This window comes from Phalacrocorax carbo, chromosome 6 (genome assembly GCF_963921805.1).
Source record: "Phalacrocorax carbo chromosome 6, bPhaCar2.1, whole genome shotgun sequence".
Lineage (NCBI taxonomy): Eukaryota > Metazoa > Chordata > Aves > Suliformes > Phalacrocoracidae > Phalacrocorax > Phalacrocorax carbo.
In genome coordinates, this window is record NC_087518.1 from 15,076,662 (window position 1) to 15,103,536 (window position 26,875).

The window sequence follows — 26,875 nt, forward strand, 5'->3', positions numbered from 1 at the left end:
CCATAGGGTGGTAAATGAGTGTAACACTTTGGACTGATTTCTGTTCATTGGAAGAGTGCTGTGCACATTGGGTGAAAAACAATTTGTGAAGAATTTTCTTACACCCTGTATGTATCAGCCCAGGCCAGTAAGTCAAGGAGGAACATACAGTGACTTCAATATGTTTCACTACCTTTTTAATTAACTTCTTTTGGTAAAGCTGGCTTGTTTCATTAGGCTGCTGCATTTAAGGCTCTTCAGTAACACAATAGTATTAAAAAGGAAGAGGTTAGCATACTATTGTGAATAATAAAGAGGTTCATTCTCACTAAAATGAAGTAAGGTTCTTGACTGATAAGGAAGGAGGATACCTATTGTGAAAACTGGCAAAATGTAGATTTAATCTTGCCTGCTCTCCATAAAGACTGGCTGTTGTTGCGTAGTCTGGGATGCTTTCAGTGAATGGGAAAGTTACAGATTGGTTATAACAAAAGGTTAGGCATTGGTTGTCTTCTAGTGGGTGGCCTTCAGTTTATTTTAGATGAATGATACAATAAATTTATTGCTTATTACAGACTTCTCAGTCCTTGTTACAGAATGATTATGGGGAAAGATAATTTTTAATGAAGTTTTCATTTCCCTTGTAACTGTTGTCTAAACTATCATAAATCCTGCTATATTGAAGTTGAAATGTCTTTTGTTTCCTCTATATTCAGCTTAATTAGAATAAAACTAGTGCAGTTCTTAATAAACGGGGAAAATAGATGCATGAACACCATTGAAGTATCAAAGAAAAAAATGCAGAAATGCAAGTTTGAGATTTCTTTGAAAAGTGACTAAGAAGCAGAACTCCAGAAAGCTCACAATGCTTTTTAGAGCATCTGACTCTGGCTCTAGTGTGAGATCACGTGTGAATAAAAAGGGTGCAAAACAGTGTTAGGACACTTGATATTCTGTGTAACTTGTTCTTGTTAATCATTTTTTTTCTCTTTTTACTATGCAGTTCCAGTTCCAGTGAGGCTTTTGGGTTAGAAATTCAGTTTCATAATATTTTAATTTGGAAAGCTGCAGGAGGAGGATTTATTAGTGGGATAGTCTGTAATGCTAAAGTTTGATGTATGTTGCCTTGGGCTTTTTAATGACTTTATCAATATGCTTCAAATACTGATATTCCTTCTGGTTGGCTGGCTCGTAGAGTGAAAAACTGAGAAGATTTACATCTCAACCTTTGATGTTACCAAAATGACTTAATTGACCTGATTACTGTTTATTATTTGCGTTATGTTGGCATCTAAAAACACCTATTGTGATCACAGCTCTATGGTGTGTTTTAATGCACTTAACGAGAAAAAAGTCTGTACATCAAATATTTTACACCAAAATAGAGAAGACAGAAAAAAAGAGAACTACAGCTATCCTGACTCTACAGAAAATAAACTGGGGCAGTGTGTTGGAGTCCTTCAGGAACTGTAAGCAGCAGGAACAACTCCCAGATCTTTCATGAGTTAATCCAGCGCTTTAGCTGCAAAACATCTGTCCTGTTATTGTTGGATGGTGAGGTTTGACAGGCAGCCATTTAATTTGCTATTTTTTAACCAAGTTTTTGCTTTCCTTTTATTATTTATGATCACTTCCGTAGTCTGTATAATTGCACAGTTGGAGTTGCAGTGCGCTCAGCACTTAGGTCGCTCCACCAAACTATTTGTTGGTTTGGTCAACTTAACAGGTCAGTCAAGCTTTGTTTTGACTTTATGTGTAAAATCTCAGCAATGTTTTCCTACCTTTGTAAAGTAATTTAAGATCTTACTGGTGGAAAGCACTTACTAAGACTGGAGTGGAGAATGTTATGGTTACTTTGCAGAAATAATTGTACAGTGGTAATTATAGGGTAGGAGAAGGGTTTTGGAATGAGCAAAAACTGAAGTCAGCTTCTCTAGTTCTTAGCGTCACGCAGAGGTATGGCTAGCTTGCTTTACATTGGCGCTTCGCGTAGCTTCACTGTTAGGATTAAAGGCTGTTTAGTGTCCCCATCTAGTACAGCTGGCAGACTACACCATCTTGCATCACATGGCATAATTGCAGCTTCATAGACCCACACTGTTCAGGTCAGGGTTGTCTCTGCTTGTTGCCAACCAGTAGGAGTAATAAGTTGTTGTCAGACATAGGTCAGTGCATCTCTGAAGGCTTGTAAGGCTGCCATGTCCCTTAGCTCTCTATCTGAAGTAAAACATTTAACTAAACTGAAGAGAGAAACCTGTCAGAAGTACAGCCAAGGAAGTCTAAGGTGGCTTGGTACCTGAAGCCTGTGTTTTTCTTTTCTTCCTCCATTGTTGCTCTGTTATTGATATAGAAAATATGACAGCTGAAAATGTAAACACTATTCCTTGTCTCATCTTGCAGGCCGAAACAACAGCAACAGAACAATTTTACCTTGTTTCCTTCTACCAAGGGCTGGAATTTCAGAGGGGTGAGTTTGATGTAATTTTGTTCATGCTCTGTAACATTCCCTCCTGCTTTATTCTACCGCAGTGTAACTTTCTCGTTAAAACATGATCTGCAAGTACTAAAATTATGGCAAAAAATTATAAAATTGAGCTTTTAATTTTGTGACCTCCTAAAGGCTGTTTAAAAAAACCAGCTTTTGTTTATGTGATTGAGTGACATACTATGAGGGATGGGGAGATCATTTAGTATAACTGGGTTAACATACAGTGTGAATTAAAAAATCGGTGTGTGTTTGATTCTGAAAATAATTCAGCCAAACTGAACTTATATGTACTCTTTTTTTAAGTGCTCGTTTAAAACAGGTATTTGTAAAGTTACATATTGAAAGCTTGTATATGTGAATTTTGCAGAAGTACAGTTGGAGAATGATAGCAAAAATTACATGGATTTCTTACAAGGCAGAAGGGACTAGGTTTTATTCATTTTTGGTTGGGTGAGGAAGGAAATATGGAAGCATGTGTTACCACAGTAACTGAGTGGAAAGACACATGAAAAAAATCAGGTGAAACTGAGAATCTTAATATCTGCTGGTGGTATTAGAAGCTTTTATTCCTGTCTGCTTCAGGTTTCAAAGGTGTGCTTCTTATGCAGATTAATTCTTTCAAAGTCCTGTTGTCCCCTTTCTGTTCTCTATGACCTATGAAGCCTTCTGCACCGTCTGCTGAAAAACTCAATGTGATGGTGGCAGTTTTTGAATGGCAATGGTGTGTTTGCCGTGTATGTAAGTACTGTAGTGTGGGATACAATCTAGGAGGAGGAGTTGTCACTGCATGTTGTATATAAGTGGTAGTGTTACTGCAACCTTTAGGTCAAAGGAAGGTCTTTTCTGCCTTGCAAACTTTATTTGGCATAGTAAACAGTAAATTACCTTTACCTGTAATGTGGAGTGACTTATACTGAATCGAAAGAGTTCAGTTTTTTATTCAGGAGAGTATATGAATGCGTTTTCTCTGAGCTTCTTCCAACAGAAGATTTAAGTAGAAAGACATTACTTAAATGCTTTGCTGAAAGGGTAAATGGCATTGGTAGGTTTACTGATCTGTGTTCGTCATAATATGGTACACTTCATTAAACAAAAAATACCTTTTACAATATCTGATACTGATTTCTGCATTTTAATCTGATATTTTATATAGAGCATCCACTGTTGTTTACTGTGAGCTTTTTGTTTTCGCCGTCTATTTCTCGCATTGCACCACAAAACTACAGGGGTGAACTTGTCAGTGTTACTGAGAAAATAGTTCCCTCACAACAGCATTGTCAAGAATGCAGGGGAAATACCAACAGCCTCTAATCTGTAGATTAATTATAAATTTCAGAGCCAGTTTAAAATTACAATTGACTCTAGTATTTCTCCCAGTTCCCATCTATGCTGGAAAAGTAATTGAGGAAGAAGGTACGTGTGAAATTAGTTGGAAGAGTGTTGTAGGTATGAGTTGTAGCTGGAGAAACAGTGATCCCAAGTTCAGAGAGCAATAGCTCAAAGGGAGTAGGGGTCTCGGGTTGGTAAGTGTGTCGGCTTGAAGTCAGTGACACAAGCTGCATGGCAAAGGAGTGGGCTAATACACACAGAACAGAGAACAGGGGAGTAAAAGACTTCAGAATCGAGAGCAGAAGTCAAGAACCTGAAAGGAGACTGGAATATGTAGTGTATATATAGCCTGATTAGAGAAAACAGGCAGTGAGTAAAGGATCCTCAAATTGCTTCCTTCATGCGTAGAAATGAAGATCTATGTGAGTTGTCTGCCACCTCATTTTTAAGGAAACTTACGAGACACTGATACAGATGTCAGGCTCCATAACTGTAATATTTAACTGAATGCATAGTAATTGGCAGTTGCAGCTAATTGCTTGAAATAAATTACTAAATCAGGGGAAGAACCTGTATCAGTTGTTAACTTGACCTCTTTAGATGCTGAAACAAAGACAGTTGAGCACTGGACGAGAGATCTAAGTCTCTGTTGATGTTTGCATTGTGTCAGCATCAACTTCATTTTGATGGATGGAAAAATTGTGTTATGAAAAGCCCAATGAGCAGACTTGAAGTCATAAAGGTTTTCATACAGATGGTGAATGATAAAAGGTGAACTTTGATGTCTTTTCTCAAACAGGAGTAAAACCTTACTGGGTAAAAGAAGTAAGTGAATGTTGACTGTGGAGCAGTGCCACGCCTGAGTACAACAAACAAAACTCTGGAGCTGACTTATTCATAGCTATGTTTTTTTTTCAAACATCTATGCCATTACAGACTGTAATACAGGATCATTTCAACAGTCACAAAAAAAAAAAAAAAGAGAAGAAAGTCGTTAAGCACCAAATTGCAATGTTGTGTTCATCTACATGTGAAGTGTATCCTCACTTTGCAGTCAGTTCACTGGTTTTAAATGTCTTTGTATCATGCTGATAAAGTGGGTGTGTTGAAGCACCCTTGAACATACACCAACGTAAACCTCAATGTAAGATAAGGAAGGCCCAGATGCTAAACATTTACCGAAGAAACTCCTTTGCACTTCTCTCTTCCTCTCCTTACTTAAATGAATTTTTTCGGAAGAAGTTTTTTTTTCCGTGTTGAGCAGCTCTTTTGGGGCCCGTGGTTAGAGATCATATTTAATTCTCTCCATGGGGCTTTCCATGTCAAGATGATATCATTTATGTGTTTCTGCCAATGCTGTAATTTTTAGATAATGGTAATGGTTACTTCCAGAACTTTGGGCAGCGTTTAGGTATCAGTGGGGAGAAGAGAGTTTATTTTCATTATTCATTTATTTATTTATAATAAATCAATCCTACTTTAGATCAAATTTAGGCTTGACTTTATCAAGCAGTGCAATCTCTGCTATATGCTGCTGCATAGACATGAGGCATCAGGTTAATTTGGTCTCTGAGGAGATTGTATAGTGAGGTGTTCAGCAAATAGACTATTTTAGAGGGAAGGTATTTATAGTTAGAATTGTAATTTCAGAGGAAGAAACACAGAACCTGTGGAGACAAGAATATAGGAGGCTGGAGGGACAGTGCAATGGGAAAACCAGAATACAAGAGATTAAGTGGTGGATTGCAGTACTTGGATTAGAAAAGGAATAAAGCAAAGGAAGATACTGGATATAGGATTGAAGAGGGAAAGAGGGGGAAGCTGTAGCTTGGCAAGAGGGATAGTCGGGGTTGTGAAAGCAAAGAGTGGTGAAAGTTGTAGCAAGAGAGAGATCAAGTATGGAAACGGAGGAAAGCTAGTGAGTGTGAAAGCAGAGAGGTGGAAGTATGGAATGGAGGCAGAAGTCTACTATAAAACACAACAGATTTATTAGTTCAGCCTTTGTAAATAAAGACTCTAGGAAGATAAAGATGCCATGTGGGTGTGGAGCAATCTGTGGCCAGGGCTTGGTAAGGAGAAGGAGAGGCATGGATATCTGGTGGCATAGGGCAATTCAGAGACAGGACAATAATGTATGTAAAGACAAGAACAGCACAGGTCTTGTCACAGAGATTGGTAATAATCCTCTTTTTGCTCTCTCTTCTGGTTGCCATTAACTCTCACCCTTTTTCTTCTTCTCTCCATGCCACTTTTCCCTTAAAACCTTGATGCAGATAGAAGGCTTTCCTTACCACCACTCTTTGGTGCTTATACAGAAGAGAGAGCAGTTTAATATGCTGCTTCTGGTGTCTATGGAAGTAACGTGTTATGTTGCCATGTAGGGTGGTAAACAGTATTATTTAATAAAGCATCCCATCAAATGAGGATTATGTTTGTACAGTCATGCATGTGCAGTTAGAAGATGTCAGGATTAAAGCTTCTGTGGTTGTTTGCTAGTTATGATACAGTCTTGAGTTACATACTTGTGTGCTATTTTTTACCATAGTAAGAGTAGTCAGGCTTCTTCATAAGAAAGTTCTGAATTCAAGAAAACTAATAATCTCTCCTGAGGAGTTTCAAATTTCAGCTTCTTTATCTGTCTCCCCTCCTGCTTCTTTAAAAATCACCCACTTTGTTTTTTGTCGGCAGGATAATTTTCTAGACTACTTTACTCATGTGAATTGTGGGCTTGTGTTACTGAAATTCATTACATGATTTTTTTTCCTAATAATATGTTTACGTACATTTGCAAAAACAGTACGTAGCAAAGTACATAGCAGTCCTGCTGTTGATTTAATGACATTTCAGATGGCTGTGAAGACACTGTCAGATGATTGAAAGAAAAGCTGTTACCCAGCTCATGAAGAATATTGGGGCTGTAGGCATACCCAAAGAGGATGCATGTTTTGTCTTTGCTTGTCGTTGATGTTTCTCTCTACTGTTCCACCAAGAGCTAGCATCATTTCCTGCATACTTTAGAAAACCGTCGGAACCATGATGATGGTTTCTCTACCTTTTTTTCCCCCTACACACCAAATTTGGCTGAAGAACTTCAGTGCTAAAAATAAGTAGTGAAATCTAAACCAACATTTTCTACTTGAAATATTTTGAGGCATGTGTTTGGTGTGCAGTTGCCTGAAGGTTGAAGATAATTTACTGCAACTAGGCTTCTTCCTATTTCCTCCATTTTTGTTTCCTTTTTACATTTGCTAAAGCTTTTAACTAACCAACCTGCAAATGTGGTCACCTGTGAGGAAGACTGATGTAAGTTATGAGAAGCCTCACTTAAAAATGTGCTAAGCATGCTGGAGGTCAATTTTAGATGTGTAAGTGGTTTCTTTGCTAGTTTTGCCACAAGTGTGTTTGGGGGGGGGGGGGGGGGGGAAGGTGTCTTTCACACCAGATGGGAAGAAATCCATGCTCTTCAGACAGTATTTACAAAACAGTATGTTTGTTTTGTGCAGGCTGGCAGACTTCAGTTACTCCCTTCAGGGTGCATGAATCTAAACAATATAAAAGTTGTTAAGAGAAAAGTTCTGCCCTAGCTTTAACTTGATGGTTAATTGCATACTATCACAGAAAGCACCTCTTTACCTTTGCTGGATTCTGACTGGTTTTACTTAATGTCTGTATCCACTGATATTCATTTACTTAAGCAATGATGTTACCCTTAACAGACAGTTATTAGGAGTGGTGTCAGACAGGTCTTTATTCATACTTGTTGAAGCAAAATTATGCACTAATGCCTCTAGATCAAATGTGCTTAAATACCATTATCATAGAATTATTAAGATTGGAAAAGACCTCTTTTCTGTCTTCCAAAGATCAAGTCCAACCGTCAATCATTGTCACTAGTATGACCAATATGATTTTAAAACACAAGTTATCATATACATTAAAAAGCGCATGTGGTTTTCTGTTGTTTTAACATACTTGTATTTTTCATGCACAATTTAAATTGTTTCCTCTGTAAAGGGGGGTGTGTGGGTTACTTTGCATAATTGAAAACATAGCTGTAAGAGGAATAATTATACCCGTTACGGCTTAACAGTCAGGAACTAGTTTCTTCATGTGTCATAGAAAGCCTCCTCCACGTGGGGGAGTCCTGCTGGCATCTCTGCTCTCCCAGCCTGCTCTGGTACTGTATGCCTATCCATTTCCCTCTGTTTCTTCTAACCTTCTGCAGTAGGTTAGAGATGCTTGGTAGATGCTTGATCCCTTACTCTTCTCACCCACCTTTCTCTTTGAAAACGAAAAGTACAAATTCCATATTCCTTTTTCTCCTTTCTAACTGGTGATGTATTCCTGTGCTCCGCTTGCTCCTTTTTAGATCTCTTCTTCCAGTGGGTTGCAAGCTCTTCCATTGCAGGGTTTAACTGCCCCAGTACTATTTCTCTTGTACTGTCTTTATTCAGGCTTGCTTTTATTCTGCCTTTGTGGAGGTACTGTTGTGCCTCTGTCCAGCATTGAACTTTTTTGGGCCAGAATGTCTCTGATACCTGGTATTAGAAGTGGTAAGAAGCAATTCTATAAGTCTTTCTGCTTTAAGGCATTAGAATATGGATGCTGTAAACATAGAGCCTGTATAATGAGCTGAGTAGAAGCTGAGTTTCCCTGTAGCCTTGCAGGTCGTTCTTTGGAGCATTGCAGGAGCAGGGAAACTTTGCTCCAGACTGTTGATAGCAGTAGAGTTAGGGGGTTATAGGAGTGTTAAAAGTTCCCTTCCGTGATACACGGTTTGTAGTTCAGAATACTAGAGCTTATAAACTGTAGCAAGCAGACAGCCTGGACACTGATTTTTATTTGTAAAAGAGCTGGGTTTGATGTCTCCCTGCTTAATCTATGGGGAGAGTTTTAAATGTTTTAGCTTATTATTGGTTTTGTTTTTGAACAAACCATTGAAACTCTTGGTGATTAGTCACAAGACTAATTTCTCTTGGAACAGCAAGGTTTATGTTGGCAAACAGACAGAGATGTTATCAGAAATTCATTGTGTGGCATTTGCGTAACTGGATAGCAGTCAATTCCATCTGCAGTTCCAAAATACACATCGGAACTGTTACATTCTTAATGTATACACTGAATTTAAAAAGCAATTCAGTGTGACCAGTTAGACAATTTTGAAGAACTCAAGAACGTATTATTCCAAACTGATGCATGACTCAGCATGATTTAATTGCCACGATAATATCTATCCACAATGTGTGATGTTAGGTTAGTTATGTCAGGATCTTTTATTTGAAATTCCAGCTAAATGTGATTTGATGATACAGCCATTTACCACAGACCTAAGAATTAATGTATCTCTTTGTAGGCTCAAAGCGTAGTATAAATTACAAGGTTCTTTGCATACAGTAGTACTTGAACATGTGGTGGTAGGACACCTACGAGTTGGAGTTATTTGTAAAGGAGAATGATGTAGGCTGGCCTTTAGACTTGGCCAGGTTTCTAGTAGTTTAGGACTCAGGTAGAAAAACCTGTACACATTTTATGAGCTGTTTATTGCTCATGCTATCTAGAGTGCTGTAACGCTTAGGAGTTTGCAATGTTTTCATTAACTCAATTCAGTAGCTGTTTTATTAAACTTTCGCAATTTTTATGTCTAAATCTATGAGTTAAGTACGTAGCCATTAAGACTGTCTACCTAGCTTACAGGGCTACTTTCCAGTCAATTACATGCTAGTTATACAAAATACACTTTAGACTGTATGTTTCTTGGGACAAGAGTTATGAGGCATGCTTACAGAGGGCTTGGCTAATGAATTCTTGAAATGAAGAAACTGTCATAAGATTTTATATCTGCAAGACTTTTTAATCATTATTTGTATTGTAAAGAGTAGATATTCTGTTTATTAAAGCTCAGTTATTCAATTAATATTTTGAATTTTTCTGATAATGAAAATACTGTGATATCCCCCATTGGGAAGGATTTCTTATAATTTCATGTTATTTTTCCACAGAATAGATATTTTCTTGAAAAATACTTTATGCAGTCATTCTGTTAATATTGTGGGGCTTTATTTTATGAATCTCTAAGTGCTTTGTAACAAGTTTATTTTTGTTCCGGGTGTGGTTTGTTATTTATAGTAGAAATATTTTGCATATGCTATAAAACCGTCATGCCAGCTATTTTGCACATACAAACAGTACTGAGCTCGAAGCAACATGTGATAAAGCAGATAGGTCCAATTGTCATTCTCTTAGGCTAAGTTTGATGTTCTGTTATATAGCAGATTTCCTGTCTTTAATCATAGATTGGGTGTTACCTTGTACTCCTGCTGTCATTTACTGTTCTTTTCTTTGTTCAACAGCATATGAACTTGACCCCTGTTCAATTTAACTCAAACCAAACTCTGCCCATTTCTTTGTATTTGTTTCCCCCCCACCCCAACAGTGCCTTTGAGAACACATGATGTGAAATTACTATTTGCTATGACTTTGTTTCAGAAACTTGTAAAGGTTAACAGGGTGATGCTGTTGTCCAGCTGAACTTGATGCCACTTGGTCTGAGAAACCAACATTTTGGAAACAATTTTGAACGACATATTTGTATCTTATTGATGCTACACTATTTCAGATTAGCAGTTTTATTTTAAAATGACTAGTGGACATGAATGGTTGTGAACATGGAATTTAATTGCCTCTTTTTTTTTTTTTAGTTTATTTTTACTAGTCATGATGCTTGCAGTAGAACTTGATGTTATTACAGCCTGTTACAAAGATGTGTTATTAACATCACTCCTTACTTTTTTTTTTAACCAAATAATTGTGATGGTCTGTTGTCTAATTTCCTAGTGTTTGTACTGTAAAAACTCACTGGGCAGTCTAAGTTAATTGTAGCGGTTTCCAATTTGGCAGTGCTTAGAAAGCACTATTTAAAACTACGGAGTCAATTTTAAAGAAAACATAAATTAAAGGGCTACACATTTGGAAAAGATTGCAAAAGCATCATTTGTAGAAACAGTTGGGAAATCCTCTGTGCTTTACTAGAGGTTTTATCAAACATCTGCCTCTCCATCTCCACTTCCACATGTTCTGATTTAGGTTGTCAAGTTGTACTAGTGACAGAAAGCTAAACAAAATCTTTTAAGGACCAAGAGAGAAGGAAAGCCTTCTGAAAACTTCTGAACAAGCTTATAAACAGTCCTCAAGAGCTGATGGGAAAAGAACAGGAAATTTGAATTTTTTCTGATGTTTTCAATTGGAAGAAACATTTTTGAGTAGGTCTGTTGGTACTCTGTATGAAGACTGCTGTTCCTCCCAAATGTAAAAGTGCTTTCACAGCCAGCATTGTTCTGAGACATCTGTCTTAGAACAAGTCCTAATTATTTTCTAACTAAACATAAGATGATGATTCTCCTTGAGAGCTAATGCTGTTTTGTTTGGTTAAAAAAGCACACAGCAATTAAAGATGTATGGCCATCTTTTAAAATCCAACACAAATGCATAGTAAGAGCAATATGATGGTGTCTTTTATTTATAGAAGCCTGGAAACAAATTTTGTTATTACAGTAGCAACTGGAAAACAAGGTCTCCATTTTGCTAGATATCATGTAAACGTAATAATAAACTATTGTTTCTTTAAAGAATTTATAATCTAAACTTTTGTAAGAACATACTGTAACGTTTCTAAAATACCACTAAATTAAAATTTTCTAGAAAATTTTGAGCTGCTGAAGCTCTTAAAAACCACTTATGATGACAGATATAATAGTTCCTGGGTTCTGCTACATGTTTCGAAATGGGATATTAAATCTAATTCCAGATTATGAAGCACTGCATATAATATGATCCTAACATGATTTGAGGTAACATTCTAAAACTCTAAAATACACATTTAAAAATATTCATTATATTGGTTTTGAGTAAAAAATTGTACACTGGTGCTGTCTCTTTCTACATTGTGGTTGATTGTGTTGAAGAGCGCAGAACCTCTGTTATTTGCACAAAAACTTGAGACCCCTCATAGCTTAATTCAAGTAAGTTGCTTTCCTCATGCCACTGTCACATACTGAAATGGATTAAAAGCTTCAGAAGTTGTGGGGGGTTTTGGGTTGGTTGGCTTTTTGTTTCTTTTTTTTTTTGTTTTGATTTGTTGTTTTTTTTTTTAAAGAAATATTTAAGTAGGTTGCTATCCTTCTTCTGAGTAAAAAGATTTTTTTCAATAATTTTTTTACGTTTAATATCCAATAGTAAACATGTATCAAATGCCAACCTTGTGGAGGCTTTCCTCTGTTACCAGTAGGTAAATCAAAGAATGGGTTGACTGCTAAACAAAGTTTAAAGTCAGCCCCCTTAAGACACAGTTTCTGAAAAGGGGGAGGTAGCTGCAGGTTTTTCTGAATGGCCTGGTGGCTGCATGTGAACCTGCATTTCACTTGCTTAGGCTTCCAGAAGGGAAGAAGGGTGTGTTGTCTTCCTACAACAGTACTTCAGATGTGTGCTTTCCCCTTAGTTGTACAGTTCAAAATCCTAGTTGCAGCAGTAGGATCCTGCCCTAAAAGAATATTTTTTTTTTTTTTTAACATTTCCTTACTTTTAAGAATTATAGGGAAGAAAGCAACAATGAAACTGCTTTGACAAGCTCAACCAGCAGAAGATGCTTGGAAACTGACTGTGTGCTGCCTGGGTAAAGACTTACCATGTGCTGCTTGTTATAAACATTTGACACACTAACCTTATGCCACCCGCATGCTTTGGGCATCTTACAAGTGAGGATACGAAGGCAGGAAGGTTTCTCAAGATGTTGTCAGATATTTTTTGAATTTAAATCATTGATACCCTGTGTTCATTCTCTGTTCCTGTAAACCAAAGTTACAGTAATATTTAATTCCTTTTACCCACAGTTTTGTGGATATTTCTGGCTACTTGATCTTGTGTTCATGGTGCTATCTTGTTTCGTTTCATGTTTTGTTACTGCATTGGTCTTAGCAGCTGCACAGAGACTGAATGAACAGCTTGCTTAAATTTATGTAGTTTGAGTTTGTCAATTACAACTTCTTTTCAGCTGTTTCTCTTGTCCATTATGAGTGCTTGCCTGAACTTTTTGCACAATTGTTACTTAAGTCTTAAACAAACAAAAAAGTCTCTTTGTAATAGTAGTAATAACATATTCAGTCTTCTGATATGACTAATGAATAAGTCTTCTGAAACAAAGAATGAACTATCTTACAAATGTTTAAAAATATTTTGAAAGGTAAGCACTCAAATTTTTTGCTGTGTATTTGCAGTGTGTGCAGAAAGGATCAGAGAAGTTTCAGGGTTTTACTTTTCCCTGTATTTGCACTTGTTCTTTACATTCGAGTCCATATATGCTTTAAAAATGAACCAAATCTTATATATCTCTCAATAGTTCCTTTTTACTGGTTTCTGAGGACATGTTTCACTTGCCCAAAATAGTTAATTCAGTTTGTAATGAAGGAAAGCCATTTGAGATAGCTCATTTTTACTCACCATATAAAGCACCGTGTTTCAGTCACTTGTGATGATTATGGATTCCATTTTTTGGGGTCAATATTCTGCATTGTTTTCTCCTTAACTTTGGCTAAGGGAAGTTGCTATCTATGTCTAGATTTCGAAGAGGGCTGCTCAAATGCACATTGAAACTGGTATATATGAATCATATGCAAATATAATTTTTCACATAATGTGTGGGAAGTTATGTATTTTGATAACTTGCAGATAAACGCCTTATGAAACTTAAATTTTCTGACCTTGAAGTAATGTATATTAATATGATGGCCAAAAGAGGCAACTAACTGAGTATATATTCAGGAAAATATGTCCTAGAAAGTGCTGGTATCCTATCTGGCAGTCTGAGAGAGACTGCTGAAGACTCTCATTATTAGTAGGCTGGTCTCTTTCGGTTGTTTTTGTCCAAAGGATGATTTGGCATGCAAATATAAGAGCTCTCAAGGCAGCAATGTATTTTGCAGTTTACATTATGAGTCTGGAGCCTAATCCTGTAAGTTTACGACTTCAGATTCTCAATTACATTGATGGCCAGTGTGTATGTGTCCAGGGAGTCCTTGCAGGAGGAGATCTGCAGCTTTGAAACTTCAAGTGGGCTGGGAAATTTTTTGTCATTGAGGTAGCAACAGTCTTATTTGGTATTTTTAAGGCAGCAATAACTTTAAGTTGAATGCTTTCTTGGTGCTTAAGGTATATAGCTTTCCAAACTCCAGTGAAATGAAGGCTCACTGGATTTCATAGGATGAAGTTGCTAAAGGCTTGCTTATCTAGATTGGTGGAGAATCAGCGAAAATGGAGTTTCTTTCATCAGTTATATCAAGCTACCAGGGATAAAATCAAACATTGCACTTCCTTGACATGTTCTCACATGCAAAATTTGGGCGCTCTGCCAAGATCATCTTTGGGCCTTGATTCTGGGCTGACTCTGAAGCATTCTGTGCTGGGTCCTTGCCATTATGCCTCTGTGAATTTAAGAACTCCTGCTTAGCTGATCCCTTAGTTCTGAAATACTGCAAGTTTTCTGTGAACTAATTGCTTAAAAGCTCTACCCAGTGTCTACCAGCTGTTTTGTTTTCTGAGGCGTCTACATTTGGAGATGTCTGCCCTCGAGTTTAAAGCCTGTTGCTGCTGTTTAAGACTGAGAATTGCACAGGCAGGAGATGGACTGTGTTTCAGTTACTGAGTCTCAAAGCCCCCAAAGACCTACCTATTACTTTAAAAACATGTTAATGATGTCTTTGCCTTTACCATACCATGCCATTCACTTGTTAGAATTTTTTAAAACACTTTTGTCTGTTTAAAATATTATTCAAAGCGATCTGTGTGGAAAAGCCACAACAGAGATAGACATGACAATACATATCACTCATCTTCTGACACTTCTACTACACTGCATGACAGGAAGCGAGAGCAAACTGTGCGGCTGCATGGGGAGGAGTTCCTGCTGAAAACTGAAGGAGAGACATAGGGACTCCTTTGTAGCAAAGACTTTTCACTGACACGCTGAATATTAAGAAACCTCCTAAAACCTGAGTACAATACTAAGTACCTCATGGTGTGGTGTTGCTTTTTTGTGCATCATCAGGTAAGCGTAAATTCAGGATTGCGTTACTTTTTATTGTTTGTATGTGTGGCATTGTAGTAAGTTGAAATTGCACAGATACTGCTTCCAAGCATGCTAGGATTTAAAATTGGATATTAATGAAACCAAAGTGTTACTTAGCAGGAAGGTTTCCTTCTGTAAGGAAAGAAATTAGTTAAAAGTTTAGATAATATGCTCTGATATTCCCAATGGGAGGGATGACGGTTTGTTTTTCTCTATGTATTGGTAGTTTATTGCTGCAGGATGGTGGTTTTCTGCTCTTGGTTTTGCTTTGTTATCACACATATGTAAATATCTCTGCCTCTGTCTTCTAGTGTGAAAATGAGGATTTTGGCTGATGCTAGGGTTTAAATGGGAACATTTATAGCTATATGCTATCCATTATCAAAGTGAAAGCTGTAACATCCTATTTACAGTGCATTTACAATGCATAATGATTCTGCTCTGCAACATGTGTATGTGGTATCACCTGGAAAACTGGGTGCCGTTTTAGACATTGGACTTTGGAAAGATGTGGACAGAAAAGTAGCAAGATTGATAATAACTGTAGAAAATACAGCCTATGAGGAAAGTTTAAAAGATTTAGTGCACATTGTCAGTACAAAAATAAGACTGGAAGCACAAGCATATATCTGTTTCTGAATGCGTGGGAACGATTATAAAGTTGGTGCTCGTTCTATGTATTTGCCAAGGGTAGCACAGGAATAAGTGGGCTTATTTCATAGAAAGGGAGATTGGGGGGAAACACTTCCCGATTGTAATGTTAATTAAGCAGTAGAACAGAGTATACAATTATATTATAAAATCTGTCATTTCAAACTTTTCAGCATAATTTGGAAAGAGCTACATTGTGTCAGTGTGTACATTGACTTGTGTTACATGTTGCAATGGTTAGCATTTAATACTTGATTGTTCTTAATGATTTGTGTGTGATTTTGGTTTTGGGCTGTTAGTAATATGAGAATAAGAATAGCACATCAGGGTCAAAAGTGCACAAATCTGATCTCCAACTTCGCAGCTCTGGTTCCAGTTTGTACCATCCTTCCACTCGTTGGAAAGCTGGAGAGCTTCCTCTTATTTAAGAAGCAAAGTTATTTCAAAATATTTGCATATATGTTGAATAAAACTGTACTTTGAAGTTCTTAGAAACATGTGAAAAAGGTGGGGGCCTGTAGTGCGAGGCAAGCAAGTCAGGGATATGTTCAAGGGCCTATATGTTCTTGGGTTTGCTGTGGAGAATATGTCTTAAGTATACAGAAGCTTAAGATTGGATTGTTAATTGGGATATATTATATTTATGTTCCCTGTGACATTTTTCAATAGTGAAAGGGATGGTCTGTGATAAATTTATTGCGCAGAATGTTCTTAAGATGTTATCTGGAATGCTTTAGGCAGTTCTGACTTAAATCATGCTTAAGAAAGGTAAATCAAAATTGTAACAGGCTCAGAAAGTTTATTAAGATTGTCAGAGAAACTAAGAGCTTTTGAACTAGTGAAAGTTAGTTTAATAGATGTTATACATTTGACTTCTCAGTTTTTATTAAATAGTCGAAGAATGGGACTGGTGATTACTAACTGCCATACTGTTAAATTGTTGTAGTCTTTTTGGATGTACTTAATCTGCATATTTGCCGTGGGTATGCATTTTAGATATCATTCACTTGAAAATTTGTAGCAGAAGAAATCTAATGCCACAGTTTTCATGGGACGCAAGGGAGTTGCATGTTTGTGAAGTAAAATCACACAGATTGTTTAGTGTCTATTAATACTGCTGAGCTCATTTTGAAATATTTAAATTGGGTGCAAATTCTGTCTGCTGTCCTATATACTTTGTGCAAAATAATTGAAGTTTTTATGTCTTTGTCAGTTTTGGTTGAAACTGTGCAACAAGTTGTACAAAAATAAAATAATTCCAGAATCACAGGAATATTGGTCAATATCCCATAAGCCTTGTTCCCTGAGAAATGGAGGTAAAGTGCCTCTGTGTGTGTTTATATATGTTGAACCCCAAAATAGGTATAGCAACATGTAATTTTTAGTAAAAGTGGTATTGTTTTTATCTGCAGAAAAACCCATTTTGGGTGCAGCCATTTTATCTATTCTGTGTGATGCTGAAGAAGAGCGCTTGCTTAGATCAAAAGCTGTATGCAGGAACCCCTCTGTGGTTTTAAAGATACAGCAGCATAGTGAGTCTGAATGTGGGAGACTGGGGAAAGCAGACTAGCAGTAGAGTATGAGAACAATTAGGGATTACTGTAGTTTATGCAAACGTAAGCCAATTGAATGCCACGTGGAGGCATAGTTTATGGAAATTGTTTGATTCTGGTGTATGTGGTTCCAGTGCTGTGCACAGCATCCACAACTGAAGCTCTCTTTTACAATGAGAAGCTCCACTGGATTCTTAAAATCAAGCAAACAATAAAACGCCCAAATCTAAAAAGAAATAATACAGTAAAAATAATATGAAACTGTCATTTGAATGAATCTGCTTTCAGATGAGTCATACCTCTTCTATACACAGATGAAGAACCAGAAGTGGTGGTTGATAGCTGTCATTAAATGATCGACTGCAGCAAGTACAGGTCATTGCTGTCCAGTCAGAGGAAGACCCCATGCCTTCAGGTGCACAAAACCTTTAAGGGTAGAGTTAGAGCATTAAAATAGCCTAACTTTGTTTATTCTTGCTTTTACAACTAGACCTATAATAAACTCCCTCAACACAAACGTATAAGGCTAGGAACGGCAACTTCATCACATCAGCTTGCCAAGGGCAAAGGAATCCAGGCATTATTTGCACACTGACTGATTATGTTACCTGGGGCCACAAAGAACTGGATCTGACAGATCCCAGCTGAAAAGTGTTTGTGAGAAGAACAGATGATGACTCTAAATAGTGTACAGACTCTTTTAAACTTCACCTTAGTTTTAATTTATTTATCTAAGGATTTAGAATCCTTAGATATTGATTGTAGGTGTTAATTAAAAGCCTAATTTATGTCGTAGTCTTCAAGTTCTGACTGAGAAGGGAGCATGTAATAAAGATTGCTGTTCACTCATCTAACAAAGAGCTCTTACAGAAGAAGAAAGAAAAGTATGTAACTTATCTGAGTTTGATTCAGATTTTATAGTGAACTGAAAAAGTTTTAGCATGTTTAACTCTGCACTAGATTCCAGTGACTGATACTCTTCCCTGTCTTCCGAAAAGGGGAAGGAAGAAGGTTAAATAAAGATAGAATAAGTAGCAGTCCTCAAACAAAGCTACGCTGATCCTTGTCCTTACAGCATCCCGTACGTGCACACCCATTTCCTGTTGTTAATGTTAAACACATTGAATATAACTTTCATTGCATTGTTCACTTCGGTGTTCATTTTATATTACATTGACCGGAAAATCTCAAATACATCAAAATAAGCACTGTAGAAGTAAAGCTTGTTCTCTGTGCTCAGAGAAGGGTGAAAAGGAGCTGCCATTTTGTCTGGCATAGATGTGAGTGGCTCCTCAGAAGAGCTTAGTTACCTAAGTTTCAGTGGCAAAGTCTTAAGTGTCATAGATGACATCACCTCCATTTCAGAGTTTTCTGCTGTGTTGTAACAGAATTAGAGTGGAGTCTGTGTTTCATTTGTTTGTTTTGCTTGGGACATCAAGAACAAGCAAGTTCTGTTACTAACACCAATACACAAAGAGCCTGCCAGCTGGACATGTGCAGAGTGGGAAACAGAACCGGCAGAGCTTTTTACCAGACTTGGTGTAAACTGTGCAGTCGGCTCATCTCTGACTGTTTCTCCCTCAAAAGGAATAAAGCCTTTGTTTAGAGTTTTGTTACTCTTGAGAAAAAGAAACCTGTAATGTCTCTGGTATTCTGAACAGTAGAGGGCAGCGGAAATATATGTGGAAACCAGTTTTATTATAAAATGAAGGAATTTTGGCTCTCTTTAGAGCTTAAGCAAGTTCTTTTTGCCAACATAAGATAAAGAACTGTGATCCTGAAATGTAGGGTAACAGGTTTTATTCTTGTTTTAAAAATGTTGTATTAGAATTTGGTGCTCTGAAGTTAAGGTCCCAAAAAGCATTCAGCTAAAACCAAGGCACTATGCTCTGGGAAAACTTGCTTTAGGGTGCTGTTTTCTTCCTATGCCTTCAAGCTCTTAGAACTGTCAGTGGTATGGCCACGGAAGTGAAGGAGCAGCATGGAGGAATAATGGTACTGGCATGAAGGTGAGTAGTAGGCTATGGTAAAGTGAAAAGAGGGCTGGCCTTAAAAGATGGTGGGAGATAAATCTCTCAGAATGAGTTTAAGGTAGGGAATGAATTATCACTTGTTTGTGGAATTGTAATTGGTTAGCTCTGAACCAAACTTAGGAGGAACACTGTATTCAACAGAAAATTCAGAGGTTTCTCGCTGCTTATTGCAGGCAGAGATGTGACTGATATGACTTATGGACTTCTAGAACCGTGCGTTATGTCAACCAGGCCAAAGTTCTTTCTTTTTTATTTTTCCTTTTTTTTTTTCTTTTTTGGGGGGGCATCTGTACGTTTATTTCATCTTAGACACTGGAATGTCAGTGCAACACTAATGTGATATGATGGAAAATGGGTAATCTTATGTGATGCTTATTCTTGTTTCAGTATCACGAGCATTCTGGCTTGAAGCTGGGTAATGTGACACCACTGCTGCCTCTTCTAGTTCACTTCTGAAGTCTGGTTTGTCATGTTATATCCCACCACCTGTGGAAGGAAATGTTAAATTAGTGATTATTGAAGTAACCTTAAGATAGAAGGTTACTAATCTTTTGCCTAGTAATTTTATACCCAATTTAAGCTGGATCCAAGGCATATTTTATTAACTGAGTGGTAACAGCAGGTGAGAAAAATGTTGAAGCATTTAGTTAGAATTTCTTCCTGTTATATCAGGAAGACCAAAATGCTTACCTTCTCATCTGAAATATTTTTAACTTTTCATTTCTCTGGCTGTGTCATCTGTGAAACTTCTGGAAACATTTTAAATTAGTCTGGAGAATTTAAATACTTCCCTCCCAGTCCAGTTTGTAATTATTTCCATCATCCTACCTCACTTCTTGCACACCTTTTAACATCTGTTTTGACCTATTTGTGCCTCATCACTGGACTCTCTGTCCTGACTCTGAATCCTCCATACTCTGTGACAGAAGTAACTGGGAGCTTGATACCTTTGAGATCATTTGAATGTGTTTTGAAATGGAAACAGTGAACACTTGAAACAGATCTTATAGAAGCAACAGCAGGTGGAGGCTTTGGAGTTATTAAAGGAATAAATTTGGTCTTGGCAAGTGTTATTTTTCAGGGCTTTTTAAGAAAAGGATCAACGTGTTAGGGATGGGTGTGGAAGTACTGACAAGTTACAGAGGAAAAAAATGAGAACTGTAGTGTCTGAATATTCTTTTGAACTCACCAGCTTCTCTATATGTTAGGTATTTAAGAATTAAAAGGGTGCTTAGAATTGCTGGTATATTTGAATATATTCATGTGGATTTTGCTGATAAAAATTATTTACATACTAAGAGAATTTATATGCTAACTGTATTTTTTGAAGGAATGCTGTATAAAAACAGCTTGAGCAGAAATTCACATGAAAGTCTGGATTAATATTGGGATTTGGTGTCCTTATAGAAAGAAAATGATTGTACGTTCTTGCCTTATTCTCAGCTTCTTAAACACCAACTGTGGTTCCTAGTGCAGAAGGCCATCATCAGGCTTTTGGTATGAAGGTTCCTTGTAGGTTGAGAGAGCTCTCAGCTGGCTAAGGAGATTTTTTTTAAAATTATTTTTAAAAAGCAGTAAGTATGTCATAGAGCTGCTTTTCATGCAAATACAGTCTGCCCTTTGGAGTGTGGCTTGAACCTTTTTTGGCCTATGATGGTTGACTTCCTGTTAAGTATTTGGTGTATTTTCTCCCCTCCTTCCACATTAATCCCTTTTGGATTTTATTTTTTTACTATATCTGATCTCTTGAAATTGTTTTTCATTGGTTGGTTTGGTTTTTAACTCAGTCTGATAGAGGTTCTGTTCTTTGGCTTGTGCTTGATAATAGTTTACCATGAACTGGACAGGAGCATAAAACCCAGAACAGTGAATCCCCTCCTGCCTTTTTCTCACCAGTAAAAGTGATAAAAAAATTTTATCAGCTAAATGGTTTTCCCTTTTCTGTATTGCAAATTTTGGTTTTGTTCAGTTTAGGAGGGTTTATTTCTTGATTAAACTTGTATTACATAGGACAGACTTAGCAAAAATGCAGTGTTTATACACTAATGATGCATTCATTGGGTCATTATTCATGACCAATTTTTGTTCATAAAAGTAGGCAATCGAGTAGGAAATCATTCACATATAAAATAGTCAGACACAAAATATGTCTACATTCATGCATTTTTGGATGTTTTCCTTTGAAAACACAGCGGCTGGTGATGTTCTATTATGAGAACTGGGACTGGGTATCCCCAGTTGCTCTCATTATTGAACTTTGCAAAAAACATTTTAACTTACATTTTGCCACTTAGAAACCCTTTTAAAGAAACTTTGAATTAATTCTAATATGGAAAACTGTTTCTTTCACTTACACTTAAAAAATATTTGGGTAAACGTTGTTAGCTCATCATGTACTTCCCTCCTGCAATGTCTTAATAGGACATTCAGAGGAACTGTGGTAGAACATGTGGTATGTTTGCCTTGGTTTTTGTTTGATTGTGTGGTTTTTGGTTTTGTAGGGGTTCTTTTTTTTTTTTTTTTAGGGAAAAAGTACATTATATATACATGTATGTATGTAGTTTTATATGCACATCTAATATATACACACACTTATATAAAAATATATAAATCTACATATAAGTGCACTTCTACCTACTTATATTCATTTAAATCATATATTAGAACTGTATTTTTTACAAGGTTGCTTTCTTCCAATTAGCGGTGTTGAAGTGTACCTAGATGTATGTTCTGGAAAGGCTAAGGTTTTGAGGTTTTTTATTTTAATGAAAACAGTTTGAAATACAGAATGATTAAATGGTTTTTAATTTTTCTTTATTTTGGACTTTTTGGGGAGGTGGAGAAAGTCTGTTTTGGTGGAGTGAATGGATCCTCATTTGTTAAATGGATTTCTGTATAAGAAAAGGGCTTAAAAAATAAGTTGTTTTGTGTTTTGTTTTGAAACAAGTCTTTCTATGACTTAGAAGGTTTAAGGGTATAATGTGCCTATGCAAATACATTGTCTTGAGCTATTATTTATTTTGATGCCAGTCTGTGTGCAGACACATTTCTAAGCAGTTAGAATGGATAGATGATTTTGCAAAAGTCAGCGATTATTCTGAAAAGCATTTCCTTCCCTGTCACAGGATGTGTTTTTTTTATCAAGCTTTTTCTGTGCATGTTTGCATTTCATCTCCCAGGTAGTAAAATGTAAATCTCTGGTATTGATAACTAAATCCTATGATGGAGAGAGGATGTTAATCCTGCCTTCCTATAACAATGCCTTATTGCTTAATTCCTTTAGTTAAATCATTGCTTTAATGTATAAATGGATTTCTTACTTTCTCATCTCCTGTGAGATAATTATTGAGAACAGCTCTTCCCTGTTATGTTAAGACCAGGAAGCGTTCTGTCTCTGTAACTATGGATGTAATCACAGCCTTTTAGGCAACAGTATCTCAAACATGGATCAAGTCTCAGACTTGTTATACACCCAGTCATTGCAGTCTGGGAACTTAGGGGTTGTTTTGGGGGTTTTGTTTTTGTTGGGCATGTTTTTTAGTTTTGGGTTTGATTTTTTGGGGGGTGTTTTTTTTTGTACTTCTAAAGACAAAAAACCCAAGTGTGATAGAAAATGTTTTTCAGTCTAAGGTACACATTCAGATGCATGTAATGCATCTGTGTGGTCAGTCAGAAAACAAAGACACATCTCTCATCAGAATAGATATTTGTTATTGGTATTCTTTCATGCTGACATGTACACCTTTTTTTAAGAACTACCAATATTGTGCAGAAAAGGGGACTTATTATGATGTTGCAAGCTGTCTTTTCTCCACAGCAAGACAAACAGCTTCATAACATTTTTCTGATTTTGTTTATTTCAAGTACATGCAAATTCTATTATATAAATACTCTGTAGTGAGATGGCAGGTGGCATTTGTCCATTGCTCATCACATGATATGCAGTAATCACAGTATTTTGTATTTAATACAGTGCTGCAGCATGGCATGATCTCCAGTGTATATTAATTACACGAGTAATGAGTGATCATGTCTAGTATAAGGATAGCATACTACCTTTTAATTCTATTTTTTTCACATTATTACTCTGAATTTAAAATAGGGATGGGTTTTAATTGGATAGTTGAGTTTAAAATTTCAGGAATATGCACATTAATAGCTTTAATGTGCTTCCTAAGTACAAAGAGAGGGCACACTAATGGTCATGTGTCTTACAACTTTATCCATGTTTCATAGTATTCATAGTAAGTTGGGGCTTCTGAGTGGGTTTTAATTAAAACAAAACCCGATACAATCTCTAACTGGACATGGTTCTGATAAAACAACGTGCATATGCAGTATATTAGAACGTGATTGTGTATTACACATGTAAGGAATGTAGCCTGTGTATATAATCCAGGCATGCTCAGGCATCCATAAGGGTCTCAACTTTTATATCCTTTGACGTGTTTGTGGTTAAATCTTCTGCAATTTACTGAAAGATTTCTGCATGGGTAGACTCACGGACTTACTATTAGTGTATGTCATCTTAATATAGCACACTTAGAGTGGGCTTTCCTTCTCTGTGTTGCATATGCTTCTTCAAGATATATAGTCCTAAAAAAAGCTATTAATTTGTATTAAAACTGGTGATTGCTATTGCCATAGATAATTGTAAGAAATATTAACAAGAACTAGGGATACTTCATGTGCAAGGTAATAAAATGGAATTAAGAAATCAGTCCATCCTCTCTAGTGCTATGCCTGGGCCAGTGCAGGTGTCATGGTGAATAAAGATTCACACGTGTTTTTTGGCTAACATAGTCTTGCGTGACAATATAAGTTGGTATGAAAAATCCTGTAAAACGATATGATGCAGTTAGGAATTGTTTGATAAGTTCATTTGTCATTCAAGCAATATGTGCAATAGATGTTTAAACCTCTCAAGAGCACTGCTTACTTAAATTCTCTCAGGAAGTTCAACTTCTTCATTAATATGCCCCTTAACTGATTTCAGTATTTGGGCTATAAATAAATTTTATCCAAAGACCCTTGGCTTTGCAGTGAAGCTTCTTCCACTCTGAATGTGTGTAATACATACAATGCTTTATCACACATTTATTCTTCTGGTTTCATCCCAAACCTATTATTCTGTATTTCTCAGGTCTTCTGTGAAAGTGATACAAACAAAATTGTTGAGATCAAAATGGAGTCAAGTCTGTGTTACTTGATGTGCCATGTGGTTTAAAACATAAAGTGGAGAGCAACATTTAAGGGGTGATTTTCTGGAACATGAGAGATTTAGAGGTCAGCTGCATTTTGCTATGGCAACCAAGACAGGACTTGTAACTCCTTTGGGTAAAAGATGCTCTCAGAGAGCAGGGATTAATTTAATGAGCACCTTATGCTCCCTGCACAATATCTACTGTAATCTTTGCTTCTAATCCACTTATTATGGGCAAAGAAATTTATCTGGTACCTCAATTATTGGAATTTTTTTTTTTTTTGCCATAGTGTTCTACCCCCCTCCCCTGTTGATAACAGCCCTTGAAACTCTTGGAAAATTAAAACATTAATCTTAACTACAGTAGTTGATGATATTTAACAATTTCTGTATGAAATTACTTGTCTTGCGTAACTGCTGGGACAAATGTACAAAGAACATAAATAGTATGATATTGCAAACTTCGAGGTAACAAGAATAGTATAATATGCATGTTGTTAGGTAGATTATTTGTGTGCCTGTGTTACTTTTCAGCGAGTAGAAGAGCTAAAACGAAGTTAGGAGTGATCCTTTGATTAGCACCATCACCAAGCTCCATCTGCTTTGTGGAGGCTGTACCCAGACTCATTCAATATGTAATTGCGTTTCTTACAATTTACCTGTCTTTTCATCCCTTTTGGTGTGTACATCCAGTTGATATTGATGTGTTGCTCGTGAGTGTATTGAGATTTATATAACCAAAGAGGTTACCTCTAAATAAGATAAGAGCACGTTAATATTTACTATTAACTACATTTTGTGCTGTGCTTTACTTGAATACCCTTGTCTTGGACACTAGTCCTCATGGACACTGCTTTCTCCATGGTACCTCTGTGTTTTGGACCCATATACCCACTTTGAATGTAGTAGTCGGAAGCCCAAACAGTTGTATAACTTTCCTTCTACAGTAAGAGGATGTCCTGTCTCCACTAAATTCACTTTAATCCTGCAGCCTTCTTAGCATGCTTGCATTACATACTATGTAATTTATAGTCTCAATCCGCTTTCATTAGACTTGGCCTGTGTTGGAAATGCCACATTCTGTGTTAATCTGTAGCCATGTGACCACCAGTAAGAGTCTTTTAATCAGTTATTTAACAAAGACGCTACCTATTTGTTGTGTGTGTGGTCATTTGTCACACTGTTAACAACGAAATTGCATCTATTCCATTACAGGAAAATTTTGTTATAGTTCCAAAATGCGTAGTATTTAGAGATAATTTTTTTTTTTAACCTGTCTATAGAGTACTGGGAGCACATACTCTAATCAAGCACCTGACTTTTGGCAGGGGTGGTGGTGGGGGGTGGGAGTGATGGAGTAATACCTCTTATTGTATTACTATATTGATTGTTTTGGAATTAATCTTTATTATAATATTTTGCAAATCGAGCCTTAGGTTTACACCATTTTTATACTTCCATAACGAAAGCTGTCAGACTTAAACCAACACCAACCCAAGCTGTGAATGCAGTTGCATCCCATCCATCTGTACACCAGAATCGCCATTGGTGTAGATTCCGGTATATCAGATCCATACGTGGTTTCAATTTACACTTCTATTGCAGAAATCTGTATTCCAAATCTAAACACTCTTGATTTAGATTTCACCTGTGCCATTGTGTGGGAGGGATGGTATCTCTTAGTTCTGTAATTTCTTGTTTGCAAAGTAAAGTCTCAATGTTAACTTAAATAAAATCTTTTTTTTTTTTTTTGAGGAAAACTAAACGATACATGCATTTGTATCTCTGGAAGTTTAATTAGGTTTGACAAATAGTCTGCAACATGTACACTAGGATCTTAGTAAATATTACCCTCTGGGCAAAGTGCAGCTTTACAGATCTCATCCCTGTTTTGTGTTCTTCATTGTGAATTCACCTGGACTAATCCTAGAATAGTAATTCAGGTTTATTTATCCTGGAGAAAAAAATCCCCAAGCTTATAAAAGACCACGACAGGATAAACAATTATACTCAGTATTATTTCAGATGTTTCTGTTCATTGCTCGGTGTGGTCTGGTCCAGAAATTTCTGTGTTCTGTCTTTTAACTTGCTGCTAAAAATCGCTACTGTAACAGTAAGAGGGATTTAATTGTGCGTAGTCCGAGGGTGAAGAATTACTATTCATAAAACACTTCTCATTGTGTAATGTGGTTAGAGACCTCAAGATCCAGTTTCTGTTTCTGAATATAATGGTATTAAAACACACCTGTCCTTGACTTCAAAAATTATTATTGTCAGAAATCAGTGAGACAAGTTACTTCCTAAAAAATGGCAACATTGTATTTTAATGTGATTAGTCAATTCAAAGATCCCCTGAAAACTAGTGAGTAAATACAAAAAGATTCAACAGCTACAGTATCATTTTAAAACAGCATGAAATAAAGCTTGGATTTTATGATAAATATTCCTTATCTTTGTTCGTCTAAGAAGGTTCTCAGAAACCATATGCTTGACCTAGTAGATATAATAGCTGTTTTACTGTCT

General features: G+C 36.6%; 1 protein-coding gene across 4 annotated transcripts in view; it reads left to right on the top strand.

Annotated features, from left to right (window-relative positions):
- The window catches only part of ARHGEF3 (Rho guanine nucleotide exchange factor 3), a 142,236-nt gene that overhangs the window by 47,546 nt on the left and 67,815 nt on the right, over positions 1-26,875 (top strand). For 3 of the 4 annotated variants that reach the window (XM_064453859.1, XM_064453860.1, XM_064453861.1), the window contains one exon: positions 2,380-2,446. In XM_064453859.1, the coding sequence (XP_064309929.1) occupies positions 2,380-2,446 (67 nt within the window). Of the gene's footprint in view, positions 1-2,379; positions 2,447-14,764; positions 14,892-26,875 lie in introns of those variants that run through there. The other variant, XM_064453864.1, reaches the window with a different exon arrangement.